This window comes from Uranotaenia lowii, chromosome 3, assembly GCF_029784155.1.
Source record: "Uranotaenia lowii strain MFRU-FL chromosome 3, ASM2978415v1, whole genome shotgun sequence".
In the NCBI taxonomy this organism is placed as follows: Eukaryota; Metazoa; Arthropoda; class Insecta; order Diptera; family Culicidae; genus Uranotaenia; species Uranotaenia lowii.
Window position 1 is genome coordinate 22,210,022 of NC_073693.1, and position 27,442 is coordinate 22,237,463.

General features: G+C 33.7%; 1 protein-coding gene across 2 annotated transcripts; it reads right to left on the minus strand.

The window, feature by feature from the left end:
- Nucleotide 1: 1 nt before the first annotated feature.
- Nucleotides 2-27,442, minus strand: LOC129750630 (E3 ubiquitin-protein ligase RNF185-like). Of its 2 annotated transcripts, none has more exons than XM_055745627.1 (3): nucleotides 26,890-27,442; nucleotides 1,176-1,668; nucleotides 2-1,101 (listed from the first exon to the last, which is right to left on the minus strand). In XM_055745627.1, the coding sequence occupies exons 2-3, from the start codon at nucleotides 1,658-1,660 to the stop codon at nucleotides 831-833; spliced, it is 756 nt and encodes a 251-aa protein (XP_055601602.1). In that variant the 5' UTR covers nucleotides 1,661-1,668; nucleotides 26,890-27,442; the 3' UTR covers nucleotides 2-830. The 2 variants fall into 2 exon arrangements, with proteins under 2 accessions (XP_055601602.1, XP_055601601.1); XM_055745626.1 differs by having other exon boundaries at nucleotides 1,176-1,665; nucleotides 26,890-27,441.

Below are 27,442 nucleotides of genomic sequence, written 5' to 3' on the forward strand. Positions count from 1 at the left end.
ATTGCACTTCACTTTACGATTAAATATGTTTATTTTTCGATTATGTCTTCACTGAAAATAGAAGTCCAAAACAAACGTCTGCGGTTTTCTCACGTTTGAGAGTTTTGTTGTTGCCAATATTTTACAGAAATAAACTTCAAACGATTCAAACGAACTTGTATTTCGCCCTCTTCTCGTTTTGGAAACTTTTTTGTTTGTTAACTAATCCTAGGAGCAGAGTTGTCACGACGCGTGGACGACCGAAACACGTGACTTTCATTTATTTTTCTTTTAACAATTATAAACTTAAAATACGTAGGTTGAAGATTAAAACAGTAGATGTAGTACTTAAGTCGAAAGATTTTAAAGTCTTTTAACGACGAGGAAAAGAAACTTTAAAAAAGGGTTATGCGATACAGCGTACAACGCTTAAATATCGCGTTTTACTCGCGGTTGCTCTTAGAGATTTTGCAAATCGCAACGTATACAGAAAGAACCTTTCTCGATATAGATCTCGATAGCAAACGGAAAAAGATACGCTTGAAAAGTTGTTTTTTTCGCTACAGTTTTGATTTTCAAGTAGTTTACGCAACTCTCAGAACAGTTATAGCAGTAGTAGGTAGATGATTTTGTTTAGAATTTACAACATTTATTAGTTTGACCCGCCCCGTTTCCTAGTACATGTTTTCTCCCAAAAATTCTTTTTTATCACAAAATATGCCCAATTTTTAACGGTCACAAGAAATGACTCCCAGCATCTGCTCTAAACATCAAAAATTTACCTCGTATGGCATTCGTGTATCGTGTGATTATTATTTTTTGCCGCCGAACATCCTCCATCGTCGTCCTTCTCAGGCAAACACCAGCCAGGCCATGAAGATCAGTGCCACGTACAGAAAAATCTGCGACAGGAACTGATCCTCGTCGAACTCGCGCGTATTCTCGTGCGGTGGATTGGTGGCCCGGAAATCTCCGAAATTGAGCGTCGACGTGAAGAACCCGAATGGGAAGGCTCCGATGCCGAAGGACATGGAAAAGCCACCATCGCCGGTAAAACCCTGGAATCCTTGCGGTTGTTCGGGTTCCGTACGCTGCCCGGCCGGTCTCGGGGGAACCGTTTTTCTAAAAACACGCGTCAAAGTGATCTTAGTAACATATTTCTTCTGATGCAAAGTTGCATAAACATAATTTCTTACCGTGGATCCTCCTTGCTTCCACCTCGTCCATACAGCGGGATAACCTTCTCCTTGCTGATCGACGATTTACAAACCGGACACGTGTTCCGGTACCCGTTTATCCACTGGTGAATGCAGGGCCAGCAGAACAGATGACCGCACATGCTAACGACCGCATCCTTGGCCGTATCGAGACAGATGTTACACTCAAACACGGTTTCCTCCTTCTTCTCTTCGTCACTGCCATTGTCGCCAGAGGTGGAATTGGATTCGAGATTGATTTTGGATTTGCCACTGCTGGTCGAGGGACCACTACTGCTACTGTCCGGGATCGAGTCTGAAGAAGAAGAGGGTTGCTTGGCCGTTGGATCTGTCGTTTTGCTACTGCTGCTAGATGGCGTTGGACCATCCCGGTCTACGTTCGATGACGATGCTGTCGGGTTCAGATCTTCCAAACTCGGTGCCGATGGCACCGGAGGCGGTTTACTGTCCACTGTGGAGGCCATGAGGGCTGCTAGAAGAAAGGAGGAAAAATAAACGGCTTTTAGTATTCGATTTAATAGTTATGCTTCAGCTTATCAATTATAGTTGCAATTGTGTGTCCTTATCTAAAAGCACGTGCAAGCGAAGATCGTACTTTAGCTCCATCTATTGCAGAGAAAGAAACTTTGAAAATTTCATTTGGAATTTAAAAAATTTGCGAATTTTCCCTCTGATGAATTAAAAGATTTTAGTTAGCCTTGAGAAAGTGTATCAGCCCTTTAATTCATAATTTCTCTCCTACGCAAAGTTCCTCAATGCAATCCTGAATAGATATATTACATATTCTATTTTGAAAACAACAGCTTCTTATCGCACCTTATCATAAAAACAAAACATGCCTTTCGACGAAAAAGGAAATTTGCAGCAGATTAGTGGGTGCAAAGTAGGGCAATTATTCTTCTTTTTCCATTTGGTTTACAAATGCGTTTCAAAATTATCGATAGGCTCTGATGATAACACTTTTTGTTCTACATACAAACATACCACCGTTTCTTATACATATGAGAGTGGTGCAGCAGCCTTGCTATTCTCTGATTGTGGACACAAACGACCTGATAAGACGTATGGTTGGATCACTAACTTATGCCTTCCTACATGGTAATCCGACCGTAAAAGTTCGAATATCCAAAAATTTCTAACGAATTATTCGAACATAAATCATATCCAAACATTAGTGTGGTAGCGAAAAGTGCCATGTGAAATTTCAAGAACTGATCACATTTATTTTTTGAGTTACCCACGATCTGGGTGCAAAACTTCAGCTCAATGGGACTTTATTTGGGGGTGCCTCCTGCAAAGGCTTCGTACCGCAAGTTTCAATGTGCCGGGATAAGGAAGGAGGCATCCTGGCGGACAATCGTGAGCTGATCAGGAGCCAACGTAGCCAACGACGTAGAGGAGCCACTCCCAACGATAAGTGAAGTTGAGGAAACCATTCGCCAGCTGAATAGCGCAACATCTGCTGGGTGGCATCACAGCTGAACTCATCAAAATGGCCCCGAACTAGTTGGCTGATCGCCTACACTGGTTGATGGTCCGGATCTGGGAAACAGAACAGCTACCGGAGGAGTGAAAGGAGGGGGTAATATGCCCCATATACAAGAAAGGCGACAGATTGGACTGTGAAAACTACCGAGCGATCACTGTCCTTAATGCCGCCTACAAAATGCTGCCCCGAATCCTACCTCGCCACCTTACGCCAGAAGCAAACAGATTCGTGGGAAGTCGGCCTGATGACTTCATGGAGAGACGGTTTACGATCTTCACATTACGGCAAATCCTCCAGAAATGCCGTGAACGCCAAGTCGCTACGCACCATCTATTCATCGACTTCAAAGCCGCATACGACAATCGATCGTGACGAGCTATGAAAAATCATGGACAAGAACGGCTTTTCCGGGAAGCTGACCAGACTGATCAAGGCGACGATCGATGGAACGCAGTGCTGTGTGCGGAGGCTGAATTGTCGAATTCATTCGAATTCATTCGAATCACGCAGGGGGCTTCCACAAGGCGATATTTTATTCTGCATGATATTCAATGTGGCACTAGAAGGTGTTATTCGACCAGCGATGGGCGAAATGCGGGCACAATTTTCAACAGATCCAGTCAACTCACCTTCTTTGCTGACGACATTGGTGTAGTCGGCAGATCTACCGCAAATTTAAACGTGGAGTACGAAGGATTGTGTTAATGATTAATACGACCAAGACGAAGTATATGCTGGCCTGCGGATCCGAGATCGACCGAACCCGCTTGTCCTGTAATAACAAGGTCACAATCGACGGCGACGAGCTGGAGATAGTCGAAGACTTTGTCTATCTGGGCTCACTGATGACCGCATTCAATGACATCAGCCGTGAGATCCGGGGGCAAATGATCAGCGTAAGTGGTGCCTACTATGGACTCCACAAGCAACTGAGGTCGAGAAGCCTTAGCCCTCGCACGAAGTGTAACCTGCACATAACGCTCATTAGACCGGTTGTTCTCTACGGGCACGAGACATGGATATTGCTCGAGGAGGACCTGCGTACACTCGGAGTATTCGAGCAAAAGAATGACTACTGGAAACATGATAAAATATGTTAATTCCCAAAATAACGGAACTTCTATGCAAATGTTTAACGAGGCACAAATATTTATGAGTATTTTTCGAATTGGAAACACCGGAAACCGGTTGTCCGGTTGATGGATCCTTTGAAAGTCAAAGGAGTCCAACTTCTGCAGACGTTTCCATTCACCGACATACATACATATTAGACCGCTGCGAAAATGACCTTTTGCTACCATATGTTTTTCCGATTCCGTTTGGGTCACCAAGTGACCATCAGTGTAAAATTAGAGAAAATTTGGTCGATTCCTGAGTTAGTGAAACGCGTTTCAATTTTTGTATGAAATTTTGTATGAAATTTGTATAGAAGAAGAAATTTTTGCATATTTAATCATCCAGAAAAATTCAAATAAGCTTGAAATGAAGTTGGTCTTTTATTTTTGTTTTGCCTATTCCTAAGCTTCATTTTTTGTCAGCATGGCAAGTAGCTACGTGTTTCATGGAAAAAGTTATAACCATTTCAAAAAAATAATCTGAATCCATTCAAAAGTATTTTAAAATGGCACGCTAAAATTGAAAAAAGTAATGTATGTATGTATGTGTGTATGTATGTATGTATAAGAACCCACCAGTGGCTGATAGGTCTTTCGACCCGAGGCGGTACGGGAAGACTCGATCGCACATTCAAATATTGTTAATACTTGACTCATCAACAATAATTGCAGCACAACAAAGTGGTCCGTTACCACTGGTTTGGGACAGGTTTGACTCATTTCACTTTCTTCCAACTGTTCGTAACAAATTAAGAATCCGGAAAAGGTACCTAAGTAACCTACTCATGATTCAAAATTTACCGAGATACTCCGGCTGGCTTGAACCCACAATCCATTGTATATCAGTCTTCCGATCGTTTGATGTCCTGTCCGATCCCCCCACTAAACCCCAGAATAGAGTTAAGCTATTTTAATACACAATCAAAATAATATTTACATATTTTCACTCATGTTTTATCTCTTACCTTGTTACAATTCGCCATTCCCTTTCATTGTTGTACTTACCCATGTGCCCCTATTGGAAGAATTCTTATTATCATGTAAAAAAACAATTTTTTAGGCTGCTTATAAAATCACAGTGCTTCAAAACTATTTAATCGCAGCATGCCGAATTTGCTATCACTGTTGTGAGATCCGAGAAATTCACTTTCTCACCCCAGCACAACATATACATTAGACTGAGTCGATTTGGGGTCATTTTTGAATTTCTCAAACCCTGGGGTCTCAAAAGCTTCGTTTTGGTCCAAAACACATCCATGATTTTTTGCAGAATTTTCAAGTAATGTTTACATGAGTAAATTTGGACTTTTAGGTTTGTATGGGAAAATTGAATATTTTGTACTGAAAAATCAACATCATTTTTGTTTCTTCTGTGCAACCGAGCCTGCTAATGGTTTTTGTGCCAATTTATAAAATTCCTAAAAGAAATTTTCCGCTGAACAACTTTGTCGAAGACCGTAAATTCGAATCTTATTAGACAAAAAAGTTATTAGCTGTTTAACTGGGGTATGTCTTTTGGCATTGATAAACAATAAATTCAATTGACACCACTGCTTGTGCCCCGCGAAGTATTGCTTGAAAAGTAGTCATGGAATACCTCGCAAGGCACACAACAGTGGTGTCTATTGAATTTATTGTTCATCAATGCCAAAAGACATACCTCTGTTGAACAGCTAATAACTTTTTTGTCTAATAAGATACGAATTTACGGTCTTGGACAAAGTTGTTCAGCGGAAAATTTCCTTTAGGAATTTTATAAATTGGCACAAAAACCACCAGCTGGCTCGGTTGTACAGAAGGAACAAAAATGTTGATTTTTCAGTACAAAATATTCAATTTTTCCATACAAACCGAAAAGTCCAAATTTACTCATGTAAACGTTACTTAAAAAATCTGCAAAAAATCATGGATGAGTTTTGGACCAAAACGAAGCTTTTGAGACCCCAGGGTTTGAGAAATTCGAAAATGACCCCAAATCGACTCAGTCTAATATACATTCCTTTAAAAATCAAATTCAAATGCCGAATTTAACACCATAATCTGCCCGATTTCAGAATCCATGGACCATCATTGAAATACACAACGTCCTCTTTCCCGGTAAAGCTTGTGAGATTGCACTTTAGTCGCACAAAGAAAAAAAAAATAATTCAAACCACTTGCTCAAAGTAAATTGAAAACATTATGAAACAATCCTCCCCAAGCCCGATTAAATCACTTTCGATGATTAATGTTCCAGTTGACTTCCGGCTACTCGTTGAACACTTTTTCGAACAATTCATCAAATAATCACTATTACAAAAATCAATTTAATAAAAACAAATTCACAGACCCGAAAAAAAACACGTGCGTTGTCATCAAGACAACACCTGCTTCTCACTAAAATTAAAAAAAAAAAATTATGAAAAAAAAATTTATAACATCGAATATCTTTTCTGGAGTACAAGTTAGGATTGTGCTTTGTTCACATGAATTGTACTGCAAGAATGAAGGAATATTTTTCATCCAAAGTTATATTTTTTGGAACTTTCAGTACATCTCTAGCGATTTTTTAATGAAAAATTTTGTTTTCCCAGTTAGAACTCGCTGCGCTAATTCAGGATTGAATTGTCATTTTTGTTATTTCCATCATTTTCGTCATATTTGTCATTTTTCGTGATTTTTCGTGATTTTGTCATTTTTGTCACTTTTGTCACTTTTGTCATTTTTCGTGATTTTTCGTGATTTTTCGTGATTTTGTCATTTTTGTCACTTTTGTCATTTTTGTAATTTTTGTAATTTTTGTAATTTTTGTAATTTTTGTAATTTTTGTCATTTTTGTCATTTTTGTCATTTCCATCATTTTCGTCATTTCCATCATTTTCGTCATATTTGTCATTTTTGTAATTTTTCGTGATTTTGTCATTTTTGTCACTTTTGTGATTTTTCGTGATTTTGTCATTTTGGTCACTTTTGTCATTTTTGTCATTTTTGTCATTTTTGTATTTTTCGTCATTTTTGCAATTTTTGTCATTTTTGTAATTTTTGTAATTTTTGTCATTTTTGTCGTTTTTGTCATTTTTGTCTTTTTTGTCATTTTTGTCATTTTTGTCATTTTTGCCATTTTTGCAATTTTTGTCATTTTTGTGATTTTTCGTGATTTTTCGTGATTTTTTAATTCATGCATTTTTGTGATTTTTCGTGGTTTTTCGTGATTTTGTCATTTTTGTCAGTTTTGTCATTTTTGTCATTTTTGTTATTTTAGTCATTTTTGTCATTTTTGTCATTTTTGTCATTTCTGTCATTTTTGTCATTTTTGTAATTTTTTGTAATTTTTGTATTTTTTGTAATTTTTGTATTTTTTGTAATTTTTGTAATTTTTGTAATTTTTGTCGTTTTTGTAATTTTTGTCATTTTTGTCATTTTCGTGATTTTTCGTGATTTTTCGTGATTTTGTCATTTTTGTCATTTCTGTCATTTTTGTCATTTTTGTAATTTTTATCACTTTTGTCATTTTTGTAATTTTTGTATTTTTTGTAATTTTTGTATTTTTTGTAATTTTTTTCTTTTTTGTCATTTTCGTCATTTTTGTCATTTTCGTCATTTTTTTTCATTTTTGTAATTTTTGTCATTTTTGTAATTTTTGTCATTTTTGTCATTTTTGTCATTTTTGTAATTTTTGTAATTTTTGTAATTTTTGTCATTTTTGTCATTTTTGTAATTGTTGTAATTTTTGTAATTTGTGTAATTTTTGTAATTTTTGTCATTTTTGTGATTTTTGTCATTTTTATGATTTTTGTGATTTTTTGTCATTTTTGTCATTTTTGTTATTTGTGTCGTTTTTGTCATTTTTTAACATTTTTTAATTTTTTGACATTTTTGTCATTTTTATTAATAAATTTAACCATTTTTGTCATTTTTGTCATTTTTTTGTAATTTTGTCTTTTTTGATAATTTTGACTTTTTTGATAATTTTGTTTTTATTTTTTATTTTGAAAATTTTTACAACTACAACAAATTTGACAATTTGATCTTTTTTTTTACATTTTAACAAATTTGACAACTTTGAAAGAACACGGTGTCTCTGATAGAACGATTTTATTTATCGAAAATTAGCATCGCTAATTTTTGCACCATTCGAAAGCTGGGACTCTCCCCTTTCATTTGAGCCCAAATTTGAAATAATCCACCGGGGGGTCTAGAACATTTTATTTTTTTGAAGATTTTTGAACTTTTTTAATGGTTTTTTTCAAAAACAAAATCATACTAATCGTGAAAATGCTCGTCTTACCTTTAGCGTTAATCCAACATCATATGTTAATAACATGATTTAATAGGAAATTTTCCTGGCTACAATTTTGTAGAAGACATCAAAGTGATACAAATCGAAAGAAAAGAGTTGAAATGTCACAAACGGAGTGATTATTAAAAATCTAATAAAACTTCTCATAACTGATTGTACTCAGACCAGAAAAAGTATTCTACGACCTTAGTTATTGATTGTAGAGTGTATAAATGTTCAAAATGGTTTATTTTCATAAAAAATTCAATCTTTCACATAAAATTTGTCAGGATTACCACAATTATGAACATTTTTGGGGTATCAGATATCAGATTCTTTTTTTTGTCACTCCGATTTTTCCGAAAATCCCGAAATGGGGAATAAATAAATTTTGAGGTATTTTAAACAGAAACTTGATGCATTCTTCGAAAACTCAAACAGTTGAAAGAGCGAAAGCCAAACAATAGAAGATGGGAGTAATATCACCTGTCTTTTAGAATTTTTTTTTTCAAATGTTTGGTCCTAATTTTCTCGAATGTTTGATTTTGTGCAATATAGATTGTATACAAGTTTGCTGCAAGCCAGCTTTGGTTCATTTTTTTCCAATGTATTGAAAATTTGAATCAATTTTTATTATAAATCAACGAGCCTCCCCCCTCTGCGTGATGTTTCAACTGCAAATGACAAAAGATACATTTAAAATTTGTTCCGGCGATATAAAAAAAATATGGCACTTGCTTGACTTGAAAATTTTGTCACTCATTTCATACTTTGAGCACACATTTTGAAAAAGTGCCGAATCTGGGCAAATACATGTAGAAAAATTATTTTAAGCATTTCAAGCCATTGCTTTAAATACCGTTCATGACACGATGTTATATTTTGTTACCATAAAAGTAAGAAAATAAAATTCCAGGGGAAAGCCAAAAATGCAGAAATACACAGACAAATGTTTGCAGTGTTCCATACTATCAGATAAAACTCCATGTTTTTTTTATTTTATCTAGAAAATTTGAAAAAAAAATCATCAATTTGAACAAATGCAACATTTTCAGAAAACGAAATAAATAAACCCCGAAAAATCTGATGACTTCAGATCTGACAGCTTAAAGTGAATTGAGAGTATATTTTCAGATAATAGTAACTAGGTATAACATCAAATCAACCTCTTAAAATTGTTAAAAACAAAGTTGATGTTGAGATTTTTTTAATCTTCTTTTTCCTTATTATCAAAAAAAAAAACGATGAAAGACATTAGGTTCAGTTCGTGTACTTTTGAGAAAAATGAACAATCTAGATTTTTGCTTGAAAACTTAAATTCGATCACATTTTTACATACACGAGTGCCTCTAAAAACACTAATAAATGCAATTAAACATAAACAATTGGTTGATTTTTTTTAAATTTTATATATGTTAATTTATCATGCTTGTGATACCCGTGTCTAGAGTTTTTAATCAATCAAAAGTAAAAAGAATGGAAACTTTCAGAAATCATCAAAAAGGATGAAAGGGTTTCAACAAAGATGTTTGATTTTGAAATCCAGGTGAATTATTTAAAATTTGGGCTTAAATGTAGGAAGTAAATCTTATGTTTTTCCTAGTCTCAAATGTTTGTTCATAAAGTATTCAAACTAACTTAGCTTAAAATTAATATTAATAACTAAATTTTCAAAAAATGCGGGAGACATTTTTTCCAGAATAAAACCTTATAAATGCTCAAAACTTCAGATAATCCTGATCAATATTATGTGAAAGATTGATTTTTCTAATGTAAATAAACCGTTTTGAACATTTATACACTCTACAATCAATAGCTAAGCTCGTAGAATGCTTTTTCTGGTCTTAGTACAATCAGTGATGAGAAGTTTTATTAGATTTTTTAAATGAAATAATAATCACTCCGTTTGTGACATTCCAACTCTTTTCTTTCGATTTGTATCACTTTGATGTCTTCTACAAAATTGTAGCCAGGGAAATTTCCTATTAAATCATGTTATTAACATATGATGTTGGATTAACGCTAAAGGTAAGACGAGCATTTTCACAGTGATTAGTATGATTTTGTTTTTGAAAAAAACTATTAAAAAAGTTAAAAAATCTTCAAAAAAATAAAATGTTCTAGACCCCCCGGTGGATTATTTCAAATTTGGGCTCAAATGAAAGGGGAAAGTCCCAGCTTTCGAATGGTGCAAAAATTAGCGATGCTAATTTTCGAAAAATAAAGTTTTCTCCCAGAGACACCGTGAGAAGTCACATAACTTCGGGCAAAAAAGTTAGACCATAAAAAAAAATTAACAGGTCACCTGCCTCCTTTGGTCAAATTCTCATGATTATTGATGATGTGGGGAATAAACAAGTACAGAATTCCTGAACTTGTCTCATATAAAATCTATTTTTTCGTATAATGTTTGAAATGTCGAAAAAGTAGCTACGTGCTAGCTAATTTTTATCAAAAAGCTTATCAACGTGATGGAGCATAGAATAATTGCAATTCATAAATATATGAAAACCACTAAATATGTGCTTGTGTAACTTTGTTTTAAGTTTCCATTGGTCTTAATGGATTTTTTGCCTGATTTTGCAGGTAGTGTTTATTTTTATAGGTCATTTTACACAGAATAATACAGGTTTTTTTGAAATGTTGGCTCAAAATAAAAAGTGTCTTTCCCTTTAAATATAGCTCTCTTGGATTGGTTAGTTATGTCATATATGTTGTCGAGAATCGATACACTCCTAGTGCTCTTATAATTGATATGTTGCAATGGTTGTCAGTAAAGCAGAGGATTGCTTACAACAGTATGATTTTTATCTACAAAATGAAAAAAGGAATGTTACCATCCTATTTATTGGATGGTCTGCAGTACGGAATTGACATACACGGATACAATACAAGGGAAGCCCGAGATTTCAGATTACCAAATACAAAAAAAGAGATGACCAAACGATCTGTATTCTACAATGGACTGAAAATGTATAACAGCCTTCCACGGAGCTTCAAAGACAGTTGAAACTTTAATATTTTTAAGAAACTGACAATAAATTACATAAAACATACAATTTGAAACAAGGACTAATCCTAAAAAGGATCATACAATAGTGATGAAGATCTGACGGAACATCAGATAGAAATTTGTACGGTGATGGACATACGCGGGAGTAATACGAGCAAGTCGTACAGAAATTGACAACATAAGTAAACAATACATATTATCCTAAGGATAAACTGTCCCTCCTTCTTCAAAAGATGCGTTATGGGGTGGAGGAAGGACCCAAATGGGCCTGTGAGACCATCACAAAAAAAAAAATAGCAGCGTACAATCATTTTTCTAAATAAGTAGCTAAAATGCTTTCAAATTGATTTAATTTCATCACCCGATCGATAAACATAGTTTTTCCGTACTAATTACTTCAAAAAATTAATAAATTAAACTGTGGGCCCTTTTACCACAGACTGGTACTTTCATTTTGTTCATTCGCCAAATTGGAGCGCCCTTTTGAATTGCAGAATGACCTTTCGCATTTTGGATCACTCATTAAAGAAGCAATATTCAAGCAAATTTCGGCTTGAAAGCGAGTCCAAATGATCACATTAACACATTAGCACATTCAACGATCTTATAAATACTTTGCATCTGTGCATCTCCTCGTCCTGGAAAACAAATTTTCAAAACTTCAATGCCCTTTTTCTATCTCGAAATAACTATTGGTTTTTTTGTTCGCGACGAAATTTCGAGGGGCAATGGGCGAATGAACTGTGGGATTACACACTCATAAAAAAGCTATTCGCCTTATTTAAAAAATTAAATTTAACTTCACTAAAATAAGAAAAATTAAAAGAAGATCATATTTTCGGATGTAAAATAAAGAGTTTAACGCATTTATGTGATTATCTGGATTTGTTTACAGTTGGCGCATTCGCCGTATTCGAAAATCGATACCGATATCATCTTTGGCACAGTGCACATTTCAGCGCATTTTCCACCCAGAGATTTCCTAAATAGGCATCGAATTTTTGCAACCTCCTCTATGGGTGTACATTTGAATAATTACTTTCCTCAAATTAATATTTTAATATTGCCTTTTGGTAAACACCAAAAATCCAAAGCTTTTTCAAAATTAGCATTTCACCAAGTGGACCAATTTAAAATGATTGAATTGTTTTTATCAGTCAAGTTACAATATTTAGACTTATTCATATCTAACGCGCCTGTAATTTGAACTTGAAACTCAACCAAAGTCATGCAAAGTTCTACATTCTGATATTGAATTTGAAAACATATTTTTTATTACCCATACATTTGATATTCAAATGTATGAGCTTTACTGTCGTTCTTACACTATTAACTTCAGCATAAAACAGCCATCAGACAGCACTCTTCACAAAATTTGAAAGATCGATCCATTTGCTTCGATATTTTAGGGGGATCGATCTTTTCCAGTAGATCGAACAATCTTACTTTCTACCCGTATGAGCACGTGGGTGAGTTTCAATAACAAATTCTAATTTTCGCTCAATTCATTTCAAAATAATTACCCTACAAAATCTATACCAAAGGTCAATCCCTTCACTGTTTTCTGTCACAATTTTGTTGCGCAATTCATCTTTAGAAGAAAAACCATTCTAAAAGCTATGATTATTGTAGTATTAAAATCTTCTCCATCCCTGAGATGATTATTTGATTGTTTGTGATTTTTTTTTCTTTCCTCGCACATTTTCTTGACGTCAGAGCCGTCCTCTTGAATCAAAAGACAAAACGAACAAACAGCCCAGATCGCTGCCGCGTTGTGCAGATCAAATCTTTTTTTTTTTTTTTGTTATTTCGCGTTTTTGTTTCAAGTCACATTGCTGGAGCCCCTCAAATTCGGAAACGAAACACAGAAAAAAAAACGCCATAAATTCCGTAGCCCCGCGCCATGGTCAAGGACGTTTTGTTTTCCTCAATTTGACGACTAAACTACTGTGTGAGGTTGGTTGATGGTTTAGTTTTTTTTTTCTTCTAACGCTTGCCACTAGAATCAGTGATGCATCTCGAACTGCATTGGTGGAGCTTATTTTGAGGCGCCATCTTCCGTCCGGCTTAACTAGTAGATAGGCTCGTAGGTCAACTTTGAAATCTTCCTTCATTATATTTAGATGTAAAGATCCATTGTTGATCCGTGGTAAACGACAGTGATTCTGAGGCAAAAAAAGTTTTTTAAATCTCGAAATGTGATGGAAGATTCTTGTATTCATGATTATCTAAAATGAATCGACATCGAATTCTAATAAAAATTCTCAAGAGTCAAAAATCAAAACGATGCATCCAAAGTGTTTCATTCTAGAGCCCAAGGTTTGCCAGTCGGTAAGATTCTTTAGCGAAAAAAAAAACCTGCAAAAACCCAATCTAGCGCATCCAAATGTCGATAAAAAACCCTGAGGCGTGATGATAACGGAAGTAAATAGAAGCAGTCAATAGAGTCAAACAACAACACACATCGTATACCTACTTAAGTCTACGTCACCGATCGTATGTTCTCGAGACTGGCTGCCTGACTTGTATGTGACTTAGTTCTTCCCGGCTGACTCGCCGCATAAGGAAAATAAACTGATTGTGCTTTGCGCGTCATCATTCCTATACCTAAATACTATCAATCCATACAGAATGAAAAGCGGAATGTGTAGGGGGGAACAACTACGACGTAGTCATTCCAGACACCCGTGACGAGGCCACCACCAGTTGAATCTACCACATCTGTCACACAATCTGGAACGAGTGATCTGTCGTAATTGAATTATCAGTGGCAGAGGACGTTGGCTTCCAGAGTTTGGATATGGTAATGCTTTTCGAGTGTACACATTTGAAAATTGGTAATAAGTACTACAAGTTTTCAGTTTCCCCCAAGACATCCAGGCCTTAAAACTGAAGTCTAAACAGCTAACTGAGTTTAAGTTTAAGAAGAATTAGGTAGGCTGGAACAAATATCAATTTATTTTTTTCGAAATTTCCAAAAAAACCCAAAGGGGGAGATCAATAGAGTTTGAAGTATTTTATGTAAATTTCGAAAAAAAAAATCAAATATTCAAAAGATTACAAGACCAAAAAACAAATATTTAAAGTTATTTCACCTTTTATTTTCTTGACTTTAGTGATTTTTTCTATAAAAAAAATACCTTATTTGTGCAATTGTGTTACATACAAGCTTTCGTGCAATTTATTCCAATTTAATTGTTTTGTTTTTTAATTACTAACCCCCCTCCCCCCCCCCCTCCTCGCGATGTTCCAACTCCAAGTTACAAAAGAAGGATCTACAATTTTGAAAAACTGGGTTGCCGTTCTACGCAGCACATGTGTCTTTTAGGCAGGGTGGACAGCGAGTTTCCATTTTCAAATTCCTGGTTTTTTCCCGGTTTTTCGATCGAGATATTATGAGCTTCCCAGTTTTAAAATTCAGAAATGCATATGTTTATAAGGATTTTTTAACCAAAATAAGAGATTTTTTAACGTTCAACGTAAGGTTATTCAGATAACGATGATGTTTCTTGGGATTTCTAAAAAAAATAATTTCAGCAGGTTTAAATGCAAAGGATTAAGAAAATAATTAATGCCTTTAGAATCAAAGAGATGAAGTGCCAAAATCATCAATTTTGAGCTAAGTACATATACCAATCGATTGTTCATATCTCAATCTACTTCTGATGCAAAACTGCTTTTTTTTGATAATTTTGTCAACACTTTTTCGATTGACTTAAAATGATGATGTTCCAATTGAAAATTATTTAATCGCATACAGAATTTGAATGTTGAGCTGAAATTTCTAAATTCTGAAATTTGAAATATAATCATCAACAGGGTTGCTAGCGATTTTTCGTTTTAAAATTCCAAAATTTTTCCCGGTTTTTCCTCGGTTTTTCCCGGCTAAAATGGTGAATTTTCCGGTATTTTTAAGGTCTTTTATAAATATACTACTATCATGGTGAATAGAAAAAATCAATATGAAGCCCTCAAATATCTATCATTTGTTTTTCATAACTTGTTAACGGATTTGAAATCATGGCATATATTTCGACGTCATTAACACGTAGTCTTTTCGTATCGAGTTAACAGGTTTTCTTAAATTTTTGGAACGAATCCAACGAAATTGGCATTCATTCATTGTTTTGCTGCATAAATTCAACAATTTTGCTAAAACAAGTCCAGTTAACTTGATTGGATATATGGTCATAGCCGCCGATCCAAAAGTGGTTTCAGAGAAACCACGAATAGAAGAAGAAGAAGTAAAAGTTAACTTGATCATGGTTGTTTTGAGCCACTGTAAAAGTTTCCGTTTTTCTAGAATTTGTAAAGAGGTGTAGAAAAAATGTATTGTTTGTAGAGAAATATATAGAAAATACATCAAGACATAATATGAAATCAGCTTGTTAACTTGAATAGGTATTTGTCTGACAAAACTTAAAATCATTACATTGCATGAAAAGATTTAGTTATTTTATTAGTGCAGTTATCTATTTTTTTTATAAATCCAAAAACATGTTTTAGAGAAGAAAAATTTAAATCAAATTAATGAATAACTTTAGTAGTTTCCTGGTCATTTGAATTAGGAATTCGTGAAAATATAGAAAATCGTGAATTAGACAGGGCTGGACTTTTATCATTTGAATATAAGATATTATTTTGTATCAGGGTAAACACCTTAGATTTCGACAGGAGCTTGTTTTCGACACAACTTTCCAGCGTAGGAAACTTTAAGCAAAAGTTTAACTTAGGAAAAATGAAAAATACAACACTTACGATATAAGCAAATATAATTGAAACAATATTCACCACACTTATTTTCTTCATATAATGAGAAGGCGACACCATCAGCATCCTCTAGCGGACAAAATGGAAGCATTAATTCGAGAAATTCGTCTAACTTGTGAATAGCGTGTATTCCGACTCGACTTGATCAGGGATGCCAGTTATAATAAATGAAATTGTTTGTTTTATTCTTGCACCATAAAAATTTTAGTAAACCAACAAATTTTGTTTCAAAAAAAAAAAAAAGATTTGGATGCGCATAAAGTGTTTTTTTAAGATAAAGATTTTAAATACAATCGGTCAACTGCTTAACTGTTTCAAAATTTCGCTTACTAATAATAGTTAAGGAAAAAAATATCACGAAATTTACGTAGAAATATCGTTATTTTCTCTTTACTAGATGACGGGTGTCGCTTTTCAATTTGGCAAAAATGGGGTTTTAAACGATTCGTATTAAAAGATGGTATTTTTATTGTCTCATGCTAGATTTTTCTTGTTAATATGTGAACATTTTCAAACAAATTGGTTTATCATTATCAAACTATAAAGTTTGTTAGATCATTTATCAAATCCAGATCTTAGGTCGAAGGACATTATACCGAGCTTTTATCCAGCAATAACGTGACAATAATCTCTCTTGAATGTTTATAATTAATGAATTGATTAAAAAAATTAGAGATGTACCGAATATTCGGTCGGCCGAATATTCGGCGCCGAATATTCGGCGCCGAATACCGCCAAAAAACCGTTAAGCCGAATATTCGGCTCACCGAATAGTTGAGCTAAGTATTCGGCCGAATAGGCCGAATATTTATTTTTTTAAATTGAAACTAAAATAGACTTGTCAAACTTTTCAACTGATGTTGGATAATTTATAAAATATCCAAAAGTAATGTTAAAAAGACTTTTAAATAATCAAAAACTTTTAGTTTAAGTAAACATTTTAAGTACCCGTGTATTTTTTACTGTAGACAGCTTTATATATATATATATATATATATATATATATATATATATATATATATATATATATATATATATATATATATATATATATATATATATATATATATATATATATATATATATATATATATATATATATATATATATATATATATATATATATATATATATCGGTTATACTTCTTGAAATATCCAGGCTTGTTCATAAAGCAAATAAAGAATTCGAGAAAAGTTAAATCTGACCGGGAAAACTTTCCGTATTTTACCCGAGTTTATTCAGAGTTTTTGCTATATCGAATAAAAAACTCAAGTGTTTCTTTGAAAATTTTTAAATTTTGCGTTACAAAACGATAATTTAGAGTAAATTTTTTCGTTAGATACGATTTGAACACTGCTGTTGTGATTCGATGAAAACTTTAAATTTCAAGTAATTTTCTTTTTTTTCTTTTGTATGTTTTAAAACGATGCCTATTTTTTGTTGAGATTTTCCTTTTATATTACAAGTTTTTCAAAGAATCGTCCAGACCTGACCCAGCCTTGTGGATACATGTCGTAGAAAGTATTGTATGCTTAAGGTTAAAGATCTTCGTTCTTTTTTACAACTATTTTTAAGACATCTACCAAAAATTAGACATTCATCTAACTCGATATAGAAAAAAAACAAATTCAAATAGCTTGACAGCTGTTTTGAAATGTTTTGTCCCAGATTTCACTGGAACCCAAACTCTTTTGTGATAAACGTCCTAGAAGCGACAAGTCATATGATGTCCTTCCAGATAATGGTGACATTTTTAAAATAAAAGAGATCTCTACTTAAAAAAGATCTGATAAATTATGCATCTGGTTGGAAATAATCGACTTAAAAACATGAGGGGCATTAAGATGGCAGTAATAGAAGAAAAATGAATTTATTGTTTAGTTTTGTATTGGAAATTCAACAGAATATTCGACCGAATATTCGGCCGAATATTCGGCCGAATATTCGTTTGGCCGAATAGTTGAAAAGGTCACTATTCGGTATTCGGCCGTTCGCCGAATACCACTATTCGGTACATCTCTAAAAAAAATCAATTTTAACAAAGCGTTTCAGAAATGCCAGTGCTCCAAAAAACAAAAAGCTAACAACTAATATCCATGTTTTCCGATTATGGACTTGGAATCATGCCTGAGAGACTTGTGACATATCTTCTGAAAAACATGATAGAAGTAAAGGCTGGTGGTGCGAATTTTGAAATCATTTGCGGATCGGAATTTATTTTTTTATGTGTTCCTAAACTGAACAAAAAAAGTGATGAAAATATGTTCGGACGGCATCCCTGATCAGCATTTTGACAACTCCAGATTAACATTTTGAAAGGGCACAGATTGATCTTTTTTTTTATTAATTGAGACAAATGTATGCAACAGAATTGTTTTTTCTTTCAAATTCAAACCAATTGTACTGAAATAAATAAAAAAAACTCTTTCGATTCGCAATGAATAATCGGAATGCGATATATTTCTTAATGTTTTCCCATCATTTATTTGTGCACGTGAACGCAAAACAAAAATCTAAACAAATGAAAAATCACAGCTGAATTAGTTTCACAGAAACGATTATCAAAGAGAAAACAAAATTTAAGCACATTTTTTTTTAATTAATACGAAAACTGTGTGTACATTAAGCATCATGTCATTTGTTATTACCAAGAAGGAAAAATTCAGTTCCCGCCATGGAATGTGGCGAAATTATATTGGTATTGGCATGTGTATTGGTTTTCAAATGAAACGCTTTTATTATTTTTTACTATTGCAAAACAAATGATATTCCAAAACACAAAAAGCTGTTTAAATATAACTAGGAAAAATTAATAATAATCATTTTTGAATTTCAATTTTTTTTAATTACTTTATCTATATTTAATTTTCGTCTCTTAGCTAAGCTTTTAAAATTTGTAATAAGCTTCCGCTTATTTTGATTTGCCGTTTTGTATGACATATTCTAGGTAACGGATCGTTGTTAAAAACTCGAAATAAAGACAAAGATGGAATAAAATTCATGGAATTTGATTTAAAGAAACTAAAAGGCGCAAATGTTTGATTAAGAACGTGTAGTTTGTTTGCTTTCTCGTTAAGTGTTGGCGGAAATTTGCAATGCAAAAGTCTAAAATCTGTGCAGGCAGATTTTATGGCGAGTGTCGTAAATCAATGTATTTTTAGTTATTTATGAAGTCATAATAAATTAGTCATTTATTACGAATTCTTGACCTTAAAGTTTATGATTCTAATAACATTCCCTTTTCATTCTTTCTTTTTTTAAACTTTGCGCTAAATCGATAGGAATATTACAATCACGATGTTTAAGAGTATCAGCAGCGGTCAGGTGTCAAAGCTATAATAACACTAAATTTTGACACTTGCTCCTCGGTATTGAAAAAGCAAGCCAGGAGCCATATTTGAATACCGACCAGCTCGTGATTTGACAGATGCTAACAAAAGGAAATAGCATCAAAAAACAACAACACCTATCGGAGCGTCACCAGTGGCTAAAATGGAAACCAGTTTAGCACTTACCGGTGCGCAAATGTACTGCTAAAGCTGATAAAGGACCTAGAATGTGTCCGGGGTTAACACCTGGGATAGCACTTATCGCTGCCGATGCTTTAAGGGTTTAGACAACGTTTTAAGAATTGTAAGAATATGCGCTGTTAATAATTCATATTTATTCAAATAGTAATCATTTTACTTCCGCCTTTTCTATATGCTACGCCACACTTTTTGCGATTGTCAATTGAAAAATCAGGACACCTGGCATCTCTGATCAAAGCTCCGAAAAAATTCACAGTGTAATAGTTCCATTTCTGTCGCCAGATAGCGCTATTCGTGTCTCCCGATTTCTCGTTAAGTGGTGTATATCGGTTCTAGTATATCTGATATAAGGCTTCGTTCCTCAGCCCAATTAAAACTAAATACACAACAACACTGAACACAATATCTTTTTCTGGTAAAAAAGAGATCCCTTTCGTCAGAAGCATGTAACTCTGCTTAGAAATGTCTCGCATTCCAAAATATTTGCTTTTTGCATAAAATAATTTCATGAAACAAGTACATCGAACACTGAATTATTACGTCAAAAACTAAAACTGGTAGTCGGAAACTCGATAACATAAAAGATTATTAGATAACACATTAAGGAATCTACGCCGAGAAACACCAAAAATCGACATGCTTTATATCTATCAGATGTCACTGGACCAAATTGTACAAAATTGGCATCATTGTGTGACCAAACGTTTTGTTTTTAGTTTTGTCCATTAAAATTTCATTATTAAACTTATAAAATTTGAGTTATACTTGTAAGTGTATAGCACACTTGCGGAGAGCAAAAAAAAATAGTTATCTCATATTTGCTCCGCAATAAGTTAAAAGAAAGCGATTTAAACTTCGTTTGTTTACTATTTAATGAACGAAAACAAGCATTTAGAGGTAAATCTGTAGCTAGACGTTCAAAAACTACTCTACTTTTATTTAAAAATTAATTTTAAAAAATTCATGAAAAATTTTCAAACACGACAAATTTCCCGGTGAGGTGCCAAAATTCCCGGTTTTTTTCCGGTTTCCCGGTGACGTGATGAAATTCCAAAGTTTTTCCTGGTATTCCCGGTTCGCTAGCAACCCTGCATCAACGATCAATTTCGGGTGAATTACGGATCTTTGAATCAAAACTTAACTATAAGTTTGGATTCAAAATTCGAATTTTTATTTCAATTTCTAATGCTTAGCTCCACTTGATTGCTATTGATTGAAGTTCTAATTTAAATTTTTTTCTATGCAATCAGAATCCGTTAAATTCTATTGAATATTCTTCTATGAATTTTCTAAAATTTTGTTTTGATGCTCGTCTTGAATACTGAGTGAGGTTTTTTTCATTTTTTTTTATTTATTTAGAGCCTGAGTTCTGGGTGTTTGATTTTTAACTAAATTCTTAGCCTGAATTTGCAATCCAACCAGAAACATTGAGTATCATAATTCAAATATCAAATTTCAATTTTAAGTCTTAATTGAAATTTTGAAAATTATTTGATGGCTTGAATTTGCTTTCGAAATTCGCTTTTTTACTATGAAAATGTCTTAATGTGATTCGTAGCTCTTACACTTTTATGATCTTCACTTTTTGACATTTTTATATCAATAAAAAATGCTTTTACCGTTAAAAGCACAAGATTTATAATAGAATCACACAGACATTTGCTCTACCGTTTTATGCATTTTATCAATGATTCATATAACATGGTGGCGACTCATTTTAAATTTTTTTGTTTTCTTGCATTTTTCTTTGCATGATCTTATGAATTCCCGAATCTCAAAGTTTGAAAACTGAATTTAATTGTGAAAAAATAATTTTTGAACCATATGAGAGATAAGTTTTTCGCGCTTTTGACGCTTGTCAAATATTTCATTTTCATTTTGGACAAATTTTTCTCCAAGGAATTTAAATACCGATTTCATATCGCTTCTGAGAAGAAAAAAATGATGATATGAACGAAATTTAAAATTCAATACGTTTATTGAGGGGAAAAATGATCCATAAAGGTTTTTCCCGGTTTCGATTTCAAATTCCAGTTTTTTTTCCGGGTCCCATTTTCAATTCCCAGTTTTTCCCGGTTCGCTAACCACCCTGCTTTTAGGTCATGTTCACTTTTTTTTTGCTGGAAATGGCATTTTTCAGTTTGATCTCAAAACATAACAAGTACACTGTGTAAAGTATGAAAAATTTATGATGTTTGTACGCAAGAAAGTCACAATGGACAACATTTTTTTTTCAAATCTACGATTCTGAAAATCAGTTGATTTTGATTAAAGCTGTAAAATGTTAACCAATGTTGATGACTCAGAAAAATTAGGTGTGAAAAAAGGGAGGAGCCTCTAACGCGATATTTTTTATTGGAATTGTTTTTGTCCTTTTACTGAACAAATTATACTTAAAAAGAAATGGTGAAGCTCTGATTTGGTTGTACTCGAGGGAGAAGTTATTTTGATTGGTGTTTTAGACTAGCAACACATTCTTCAGTGCACTAAACTTACACTCAAAAGAAAAGCATAGTAAAACTACTAAATCCGTGGTTTAAATTAACAACAGGCAACCATATTTTTCAGTCAAATATGTTTTGTTGTTTAAAATACCTCACGCATAGCTATTTAACCATGTGCTGAATTTGGCTGCGCATAGTAAATTCGACTGCGTTTAGTAAAGGGTGATACGGTCAAAATTTGGTCAAGGGAAAACGCGTGTAAATCGGTGAAGTCGTTTATTTAAAAAATCAAATTAAATTTCTTTTTCAAGTTTAATTAGTATAAAATTCAGGAAAAATATTCAGTTAGGCTTCCGCTTTTCGTCGATAGTCCGGCTCGTTTTTTGGCTCGATGCACGGTTGTAGAGGATACACCCAGCTTATTTGCGGCATCTCGGAGAAGAATTTCGCTTGAAACTAGAAAGTAGAATTGATATGTTTCATGATAAAACAAGTATGTGTTATGATAGAAATTAGTATGCATAAGGAGCTTGATTTAAATAGTAAAATTACTATGCATTATGACTAGGGCCGTGCGAATCCCAAAAGATGTTTAAAATTAAGTGTTGATAGCCATGTCAGAAAATAAGCGAGTCTCCGGCGGAATTTGGTGCTTATTTTAAATTGCCAACTTCTGTTTGCAATTCAAAAGATCATCTGTATTGAAACTCAAATCTTGACACTAGAAATGGGTTGTACTTTGAATGGGTTTTTTATTAAGAAATGTAATCAACCAAAATCAGAATAAGAAGCCAATTTCATACTGTTATTATAACTTTAAAATTCATTCATCTTTTTAATACTTATTCTACATGTCACCAAGTAAGTAGCCGTGTGAACGGCGTTTGATATTTATGATGTTGACAAAGCCAGCCAAAAAAAACTAAAACCTCTTTTGATTATTAATTAAAAATTTTCTGCTTGTTATAAATATTTAAAAAAAAAACAAACTTATGCTTCAACTTTATTTAAAGTTTATTCTTAATGCTCAACTCAACATTCAAAAAGGTTTTGATGAATTACACAAGGCCACAAAACTCACATTTTTCCGGGGTACAAAGAATTTTAGAACTAATTTCATTAAATTGGGTGTCCTGAATTAGTTTTTATTTTGTACTAGACTTTATTTATTGAAAAACTTTAAAAAATCATTTAAAAATTTTTTGTATTTTCGACAAAACTTCAAAATATAACAAAAAACTTTAAAATAAAAGTTTTCATTTAATCATCAATTTTTCCTAAAGTCGCAAGTAATTTTTACTTCTGCGAAAAATATTGAAAAGTTTTGTATTTGTTTACTTTTCCCCAATTTCAACGATTTTTTTTAAACTTTCAAACGAAATTGAATATTGGATATTTTTAGAAAAGCTTTAACGCCTCAAGTCTTTGGTTTAGTTTAGTTTAGTTTAGTTGAATAAAACCCATTTGTAAAACTAATATCTTCCCAATGTAAAAAAAACTGTAGATTTCTTTTTTTTTCGTCATGATTAAAAAATATTTTTCCTTAATTAAATGAAGTATAGACAAATTTAGAATCAATATTTTTCTTTCATGTAGATTTGTTAGTTCATTAGTTAAAAATGATTGATTAAACTCAATACTGATTCCTTTTTAAACTTATAAACTCTATAATATTAAAACTAAATGCGATAAACAACATCCGTGTACAGATTCGAGTCCAGGATGACAAAATTTACCAAATTAACATAGGCACCAAAATGCTGTTTTGTTGAGATATCATTTAAATTCTTTAAATAAATTTTTAAAATGGTAAAAAGCTTTTATTAAAAAATATTATCTTTTTGATTTTCATGTTTTTTGTATATTTTCAAATAAATCTACCGAATTTTAAAGTATATTTTCTGAAATTTTCAAATAAATTGACCTCAGATTAGTCAAACTGTTTGAATTTTTTAAAACATTTTATAATAAGTTTGACTTTGTTCTTAAATTCTGAATTTTTTATTTCTGGAAACATAATCTTGTATTTAAATTTTAATAAGAAAAACACAATTGCTGTTGTCCTTGTCAAAATTTCCAATTGGAGGAGAAAAAATGTTCAGAGCTTTAAATTTTAAACTGTATAATCTGCACTTGAATGTTTATAAACGTTTTATTTATTCTTATTATTTTAAATCATCTTTATTGAATCGATCATGATTTTTAAGTTAATCTTTGAAAAGCTTCAAAACTAATTACAGGTAGCAACTTTAACCAATTAAAATTTGACTTTAATTTTGCACAGAACGTTTAAAAAAAAGTTTATCTAACAATCCATACTAATGAACGAAAACTGTTTGACTAGCAGTTGTCAAAAACTACAGCTAAAAGAAGCTTAAAAACGTGAGAAAATTGAAAATCGGCTTATTTCTCGAGAAATTCTAAATTTGGTGGCCTCAGAAATCCTTGATGCATGTGTTTTTCGATCTAAAAAATTTATTGGTGGTTAGGTCCAGGAGTTACCACCATTCTTGATTGATTTTGTGAGAAACAAATAACCTTAGCTAGGTAGGAGAGATGAAACATAAACCTCGTCTAAAGGCGGGTTTGGGAAACAATGGCAACAATACGAAAAATACGCAGAATATTCACTTTTACAATTTCAACAAAAATTATATTAAAATATAGCTATGAGTCAGTCTTAACGTCTTTCGAAATTTAGGGAAAATGGTTGGAGTGTGTTTATAAAGTTTTTCGCAGAACAAAAGTTGCTCGTAATCTCAAAAATAAGTTTCTGTGAACGTTTCGGATAACATAATTGGGTTCTTTTGGTTTACAGCAAAATTTCAATGCTTTTGAAGTGGTTTGTTCTTTCAAAATTTTCAACAAAACATGGAATCAAAAAATTTTGAATATTTTTTCAATGACTTTCAGGTTCTATTGCGCAAAAAGAGAGTGGAGTAAGACAAGGATGGATTTTATCACCGCTGCTTTTTCTCATCGTAATGGGTGAGATCTTGACTGGACCGATTGACTGTAGACCTAACCGAGGATTGCCGAGGAATTTGACAATAGAGCAGCTAAACGACCTTGACCTGGCAGACGATATTGTTTTGCTAGCCCAAAGACAACAAGACATGCAGAGTAAGCTCGACGACCTCACCGAAGGCTCCAAGGCAGCAGATCTCAAAGTCAATGTCGGAAAGACCAAGCCGATGGGAATCAGCACAGAAAATCCTTCGAATTTAGTGTTAACTAGGCAACAAGTTAAGAAAGTGGAGGACTTCCAGTATCTTCCCGGATCAGAAAGGCCTGATTTGCGTTTGCGAGTCTCCGGAACATCACACCAGATCTCTCTACGAACGAAAATCCGAACATTCAACTCAAACGTCAAATCCGTATTTTTGTACGATTGTGAAACTTGGTGCATGTGGTGACGACGCAAAAACTGCAAGTTTTTGTGAATCGCTTGAATGGAATCCAGAAGTACATCAAAGGAGAGGCAGACCCAGAAACTCGTGGCGGCGAAGCCTAGCCGCCGAAATCTGAACTTTCGACAAGAGTCTTGTGACTGGGACAAGGTGAAGACGCTGGTTCCAGATCGTCAGCAGTGGAGGTCTTTTACCACGACCCTATGCGCCGGAAAAACGACGCGGGACCATTAAGTAAGCAAGTAAGTAAGAATACATTAAAACAGATTAAATAAATAAACAAAAACTATTATTATTTGGATCTCACTTTTCCGATTTTTGAAAATGAATAAAACCTCAATGATGCCTGATTTAGCTGTCATAGTGAAATAAACAAAATCCTGCTATTATTTTGCTTTTAATTATTTTAAGCTTTATTTAAGTATGGGTTTGCCCCATCAGTTTTTAGCATATATATTGATATGTGTTTTAATGAAAGCTGATTTTAGCATCGGGATAAGTACAATATGTACTAAATTATGCTATCATTTTGGCATTGATTTTTGGTTACTGTTTGCTATCGATTCACACATCAAAGTCTGCTCGAGTTCTGCCATTAAGCTAGAACAAAAAATCTAAAATTTCTATGCAAACAAGCTACCTTTTAAAGTTAATCAAACAAAGCTTAAATTTATCTAAGGGCCTTCTTCTGGTAGGCCGAGTGACAATTTCAGCCTCCAAGGTTTTGATTACGAAACATTCCAAGGATTCCAGATCGAGATGAGATTAAGATTTCAAAACAAAATTGAGATATCTGATAACAAATCAAATTTCAGATATTACCTTTATATCAAATTCAGTGTCAGATAAGAGTTCATATTTCAATCTTATATTCTCAAATCTGAAAAGCTATAAAAAAATGCAGATTTCTGATTTGAAACTCAGATTAAAATCCAAATTCGGAGTCATATTTAAGATTGAGTTTTTCGCTTCAAGATTTTGAAATCTGATTTTATTCATATAATTTTGTAATCCAAAACAAAATAAATTGCAACCGTTCCGTAGTTCATGTACCGGCCCCCATTCGATAGGATATTTTGATTAGAGCCAATTCCTTCGAGCGAAGTTGTCGAGCGGCATCGAGGAGCCGTATAGCAACTTCTAGTTTGGTTCTTGCCATTTTTTTGCGCTCCATCGAAACTGCTCCATCCAAGACAAGAATGTCGTCAGAACCCCATTACTATACCCATAGCATAGCGTAGTAAGTAGGTAGTAGCTTCAACTAGTCGCTCTGCCAATATTGCTGGCGGTACGGCGCGGCGGCCGAATAACTAGTGTAGCGAAATACAGAGCTAGCTGGCAAGCAGCTTAAAACCTGTGCTGAAGGTCAACACCCTCTCGGATCTACCCGAGTCAACCGACGAGCCAGCGCCCCTCTCTCCAGTTCTAGTCTCGGATGGGTACACATTTAGAAATCTAAGGGTCTGTGACTACGCTCGATTGGGGTACGCACCAGTTTTTAAGCGCTATCCTTGACATTGTGGGGCGCAGAATTGGTGAAAAAAAAACCTACAAACCAATTAACCAGTCTGTGCGAATTGTGTTCTTCGTTTTTCTTTTTTCGGGGCGCTATTCAAAGTGGTCGAATTTTAATCAGATAGCTATAGAAGACAGGTCTACTCACCTAGGTTTTTTCTAGAAGTTCTTTTCCAACCACCACCAGGCTGTGATCCCTGCTAAATCCAATAACAGCAGCTCCTCTTTGTTGGTCTTTTGCTAGATGATTCCAAAAGTTGCTCCTCTTGCCTCAATCACTTGAAATTTATCAGCAACGGGTGGCTCCCCGATCACGAAGCAGATTCGATGGTTACGGTGGAAATTATTTTTTCACTCTGTTTACGATGTTGGCGTTTTTCCCTGCCCACTACATACCAATATGTAAAATCCGCGCACTGACATGTAAATCAAAACAGCAATAAAAAAGAAACTACAAGACCATTCAACGTCAATTACGTGTTGGGACTTTGTTGGTGCACACCCGCCGCAGACGGACACGTAATGCAACAGTAAGGTAGTTAAAAAAAATGACCCAATAAAAAAGAGCGCTTAAAAACTGGATATTTTGTACAATTTCCTTCCTGTTGTCACTTCACTATTTGTCACAAGACTGACTTTCCTGATCGAGACATCGGATGGAGGTTCCGTCCGATTCGACGTCGTTCGTTCGTATGGAATCT

Coding starts and splice junctions, on each gene's coding strand:
- LOC129750630 (XM_055745627.1), bottom strand. CDS start 1,660: ATGGCCTCCACAGTGGACAGTAAACCGCCTCCGGTGCCATCGGCACCG. Junction 1,102..1,175: donor GGAAGCAAGGAGGATCCACG/GTAAGAAATTAT, acceptor GCGTGTTTTTAG/AAAAACGGTTCCCCCGAGAC.